The 6000-nt window shown below is 36.7% G+C and overlaps 1 protein-coding gene across 1 annotated transcript in view; it reads right to left on the bottom strand.

Moving 5' to 3' along the window:
• Window positions 1-296: 296 nt before the first annotated feature.
• Window positions 297-6000, bottom strand: part of LOC140152460 (peroxisomal targeting signal 1 receptor-like) — a 39543-nt gene continuing 33839 nt past the window's right edge. Inside the window, exons 13-15 of the mRNA XM_072174780.1 lie at window positions 4311-4476; window positions 3491-3648; window positions 297-1076 (exon numbers count right to left, since the gene is read on the bottom strand). Of these exons, the coding sequence (XP_072030881.1) occupies window positions 875-1076; window positions 3491-3648; window positions 4311-4476 (526 nt within the window). The 3' untranslated portion in view covers window positions 297-874. The remainder of the gene's footprint in view (window positions 1077-3490; window positions 3649-4310; window positions 4477-6000) is intronic.

Raw genomic sequence — 6000 nt, 5'->3', positions numbered from 1 at the left:
AGCCTTGTTATCCCGGATTGTTATACACGTTTTTGCTTCTCATATCATCAAAACCACTGGAGCAATACAACTCAAAATCTGGAAATATTGTTTTAATGGTAGGCCTCAATGTAAGATAGAAAACAGAACATGAAAAGATTGGACCATGCCCCTTTACCTAAGCAACATCATATACTTTAATAAAGGTGTTTTTGTTGTATTCTACTCCTTGGTCTCGGAACCTTAAAATGAAAGTATCTCGTCAATTTCAAAGAATGAATATGAAAAGGTTTACAACTGCTAGCAATGCCAATTCTTTATTAAAAAACACCTCCCGCCATCATTAATTCATGAAAATCCTCTGGATGAGAACCAGCAAATTAAGTTTCTGCCAGCTTAGCTTAAATGTTCTCAGAGTTACTCTTTGGCAAATCGTTTATGACAACAATTAGATATAATAGAGTTTTAGTGTCATATTAAGAAACTAAGAAATTAGGAGTGAGTTGTATAAGCAACTATTACATATGTGCCTTGCTTTCGTGTTACCCACTGTTTGCGTGCCTTGCAGTCTTTTATGTCTACGCCCACTTGTGCTCATCCCACCCACACAATGTGATTTTGATATTTTTTTCCCATCCAGAGTTGTCATTTTCTACATGTAGATAAAGGACCTTGGGTCCGAAATGGTCACAATTTCAAATTATTCATCATAATTATCGCAAAAGCATTCAATATCAATTTTTGATAAAATTATAAAAAATAATCTATAATACTGTTATTACCACCACAAGGCTAAGCCTGGTATATTGGCAGGTCTTACACAGATCACACTATGGCATTTTAAACACACATCTTTGGTATTATTAGGACCATTCCATAGCTTTAAAGGCTGTAGTCATGTTTCAATGTGAAACTCTTGATTCAAACCATCCAAATTTTTCTCGTCTGCTAGCTTGTACAGGTCTGGTCTACCATAAAGAGATAATGTCATGCGTAATGTACTCCAGATATTGCTTGACATGGTCGAACTCTCTCCTTGTGGTCCTAATCCTCGTCTCTGCATGTTTAGTGAGTTCAGGAAGTGCTCAATGGCTTCTCTGTAGGAAGTAGGGAGATAAGAGAGCAAAATCCATTTGGTCAGGTCTCAATCTTTCATCACTCTCAACATTCCAAAAACTCATGAAGTAGACAAGTGCATGAAAGAAGATAGCAGGTTACTCTGAGATCAAGATGATTACATTATGGCAGTACAATAACACACTGTTGTTCTATCTATGACTACAAGATATGTGTTGAGAAATGTGCATCAGTGGTAAATGGTGCCTTGAAAAAGAGACAGATGAAATAGAGATGTGAGCCAAAGTAACAACATACATGCTTTCTTTAAATTGACCATTCTTGTTAATTCGTAACTGCCACCTGGCAAATCCAAAACATCTGCATACAGTGCATTATCACTGATATTGGTTAACATGTCACAAAGTAAATTACTCAGAGATCATTCATGGATGAACTGCAGGTTGACGTATAGCCAAACCATTAATGAAACTTTGCATCCAGTATTGGCTCTCTAAATCATTTACCAATGGAGATACCAATGGAGATGGTCAACAGAGAATTCATTATCCAATCCAATAGAATTCCAAGCCACACAGTCCACAGCACCAAAACAAGTTCCAAGTTGGTGAGTAAGAGTTGAATTTAAGTGCCAAATATTTTGTCCATTAAAACATTCACATATTTCCCCTGGACAATTCCTCAGTCAATTTCAATTACAGTCAAGCACCATGTGAATACACTTTACATTTTGACTACAGTTTGTCCACTCTGAAGTACACAAGTGACAACGCGCGCGTAAACAGTGCGCAGTGCTGCAGGCATGCGTGCCATCAAAGTCGGCACAATGTGTGCGTCCGGGTCTGTACTTTGTACTTCGGAGTAGACTGACTGTACAAGATATTATTTTTTTTAAGAACATGTTATTTCAATAGCACTCCATCACCAACTTGAATAAGATACACTATCATAAAATAAATATAGGCACATTTGCAGCCATTTTAATGCTGACTCCAATAGTAAAAACATTCTGATCAAGACTCCTCTCTGAAATAATTCATCTTTCAAGGTTGCATCTGCATCATCCTTTCCACACAAGCAATGTAGTCTCAATCCCAGCATGGCATACCTGGGATCCTACAATGCCATATAAAACAAATGCATACATGTGATGTAGTTCCTAGTCACGTATCAACATGGAACTCCTTATTCAACCTATCAAGATCTTTATTCTCTGCAACCTTATAGAGATCATCACGGCTTAAGAAGGAGAGCGTGAGAGTCATTGTTTTCCAGATGCTGTTTGACATAGTGGAATGGCTGCCCTGTGGACCTAGACCTCTTTTCTGCATGTTGAGAGATGTGAGAAAATGCTCCACTGCTTCCCTATATGGAAATGGAAACAATTGATCTCAGAATGAATGGTGTGAAATCACACGTGTGAATTCGGTCTGCAAACTTTGAAACTACATTAAAAAGAATGTCTCACCAAGATACATTTAGAAAGTAGGTATTAAACTGGCAGTGAAGATAATGTGACATGGACACAAAAACTAACATAAACATTTGCAAGATAGAATTCAGACCCGAGGTCCAGATGTAAAGAAAATGAAATGAAGTTTTATGAATGTGGAACTTGTAGTTGGCAGTGGTGTTGGTCTCCAAAATGACAAATAAAGATTAAAACATTTATGAAACACTTCAAAGAGTTAACAAAATATAGTTTCTTCTTTCTGTTGATTCAAATTGAATGTAACATTTTGTGCCCCCCAGTTATAAATCCTTCTGCCCCGATACCTCCCTCCCCCAATAAAAACTCCAAAACATTAGGTGCACAACAATACACTTGTTTGAACGCTAAATGAGTTCTCCAATTATGAGAGTGAGTAAATGATATCGAATACGGTAAAAAAGTATAATGACTCGCTACTCAGTGCTCACAAGGAGATATAAATGATTGGGTGATATAAATGTGTGATTTCACAAAGACTTGCAAGATGCAAATTGTAGGCATTATTGACAAATACCTTTATGATAGCATAACTATTCACTGGTAACAACAAATGTAAATCAAGTATATGTTTCTTCTGGCAATACTTAAAGTCAACCTTTCACATAAACACTTGATTATTTTTAAGTCTGATTTAATTGATGTCAAGGCTTGATAAATCAAACTTCTGGGTGATCAAAAGTCAAAGTGACACATGCCCATAACTTCGTTTTTAACATCATTCAGGTCGGAATATATCTATTTATCATAAGTGAAAGAATAATAATGGGAAAGGGTGACACTGAAAATCACAGGATGGTGTCTTTTGGGCAAAATGACAGAAAGTTATATTCAAAACCTGATCAGATGTTCCTACACATTGTAAGATCCCAATTCAGCACTACGTATTTCAAAGCCTTTCAAGTCTTTATGATAACATACAGTTACAGGTAATGTAATACTCACTTATGTGCACCAAGATTAATACAGCTAATTCCTAGGTTGTACCTAGACCTGATGAATCCTGGTGATAGTTGTAAGGCATGATGATATGCATCTATAGCTTCTTCACTCCGATTACCATTGGCCAATGTAGCACCTAATTTATTCCACAGAAGAGCATCCTGGATGGAGCAAATATGATTATTGAGGTATCTGTAGGACAATTTGCTGGCACATTACTTTTACCAGATATGTGAGCTTCAAAAGTATGTAGTGAATAACTATGTTGTGGCACTGATTGGCTGCTCTGTGATTTGTCATCAAATGACAGAAACATTAATCAAATATATTCTTGATGGCAAACATGCATTTTGGGTACAAATAATTTGAAATTTATGTATATATGTGTTTGAGCATAGAATTAACTTTGGCAAGTGTTGTTCACTTGAATCATGCCTATTTTGTTTTAAATTATTTTAATTAAGCATGCTATAGTCTTTACACTAGTACACCATAAGAGCAGTTTTTTAAACTAAGAGTTTGGGTTGACATAGTGACCATTGGTATATTTGCCTTAACCAGTCAGTGTATACATGCATGTGGCCTAAATTTTAAGACCAATATCATTTTGAACAAGCTCAAAAGACAATGCCGAAGAAGACGAATCATCATCATGTGACTATCCTCTCCACTGGCATAGCAACCAGGGATGGGGAGAGGGGGAAATAAATTGTTTGCATGTTCGAGCCCAAAGTACATACGGTCAAGTGGATCTCTTTGGAATTCAGAACAATTATACCCAGAACCTCTCCTATGCCACTCTCTGTCTCTCTTTCTGGCTTACCTGTGGTCTTGCTTGTAATGCAGTTTTGAAGCAATCAACAGCTTTGTCATACTCCTGAGATAAATTAAATATGACTCCAAGACCACACTGTATTTCAGCATCTAATTCAGATGGTGATGCCCTTGCTGCCTCAATGAACATGTCATGTACATCCTTGTGAAGACCACTGGAAATACAATGTCACAATTAAATAAACAAAATAACCACTACGCCTGTCTTACTTACACGAAAGCCTCTATGAAATTGTTCTCCAAATACATAATTACTGCCATCATATAATTTGTATCAAAATGACTGTTTATCTGCCTGTTTATGTTAACTAAAAAGACTGTCTGTTCCAAATGTGACACTGGATTCAATTAAAATGAACAGGCATCAATTTTGCACAGTTCATTCATATTACAAGTGAGTAACATATGAAGCTGTATGCAGTTTGCTCATTGAATGTTGCTTGGTACTCACAGGTAAATATTTGCAGTCACTGTCATGCATCTTTTCTCATTTAACAATGGAACACAGTTACAAATCTCCAATGTGTGATACACATTGGCTGCAAACTCTTCGATCAATTATAAGCAGGGACAGGCGATTTGCGCGAAAAAAAATAGCAAATTGCGCGGAACTCTTTTTTCAGTGCAAATGATGTATCCCTGCCCATAGGAAAAAAATAGCCAATTGCGCGGAAAAAAAGTTCCGCGCAAATCGCCTGTCCCTGATTATAAGTTACAATGGTGCATCATGATAGTTTACAATGTGCCTTATCGTATAGCAAAATCTACCCCTGCATTTATAGTTTGAAGACTTTTCATTGCATTAAGCAACAGATCAGACCATTTTAAGTCAACATAATTGCAATCAGATGAGGCAGTCTGTAACAGTCATGTCCATGATCACGATCATGATGGATACCAATTTTTGGTGTATTTTTTTATTTGTAGGTCTGTGTGTAATTGGCATTTCTCCTGCCTCCACAGAAAAAAAGATAAGCATAAATTTATAATACATATCTACTGAGGAATTATGTACTAAAAATGTTTTTACTGGCATTCTACATTAAAGGTTTCTCAAGCTTTAAGACAAGGGAAGTGACCTGTGTTTTATTGTCCAGACCAACATTTTACGATGTATGATTCTGTGTCATAATTCACTTGCATAACTTCAGAGGTTTAATATTTGTATAATAACTCACCTCATGAGAAATGAAGACATGGGGTGTTGCATCTTGTTTTGTGATCTATCCTCTTTGACTATATGTTTATATTTGGGGTTTGCTGCAAGCCAGTCTGTTAGGGTTTCTAATGCTTGGTTCTGTAAGGACTCATTGGTATAACTCACCTCATGAGAAATGAAGACATGGGGTGTTGCATCTTGTTTTGTGATCTATCCTCTTTGACTATATGTTTATATTTGGGATTCGCTGCAAGCCAGTCTGTTAGGGTTTCTAATGCTTGGTTCTGTAAGGACTCATTGGTATAACTCACCTCATGAGAAATGAAGACATGGGGTGTTGCATCTTGTTTTGTGATCTATCCTCTTTGACTATATGTTTATATTTGGGGTTTGCTGCAAGCCAGTCTGTTAGGGTTTCTAATGCTTGGTTCTGTAAGGACTCATTGGTATAACTCACCTCATGAGAAATGAAGACATGGGGTGTTGCATCTTGTTTTGTGATCTATCCTCTTTGACTATA

This window comes from Amphiura filiformis, chromosome 1 (assembly GCF_039555335.1).
Source record: "Amphiura filiformis chromosome 1, Afil_fr2py, whole genome shotgun sequence".
Taxonomy (NCBI): Eukaryota; Metazoa; Echinodermata; class Ophiuroidea; order Amphilepidida; family Amphiuridae; genus Amphiura; species Amphiura filiformis.
The sequence above is the reverse complement of the archived record's forward strand: the minus strand, read 5'-3'. Positions and strand labels throughout refer to the sequence as shown.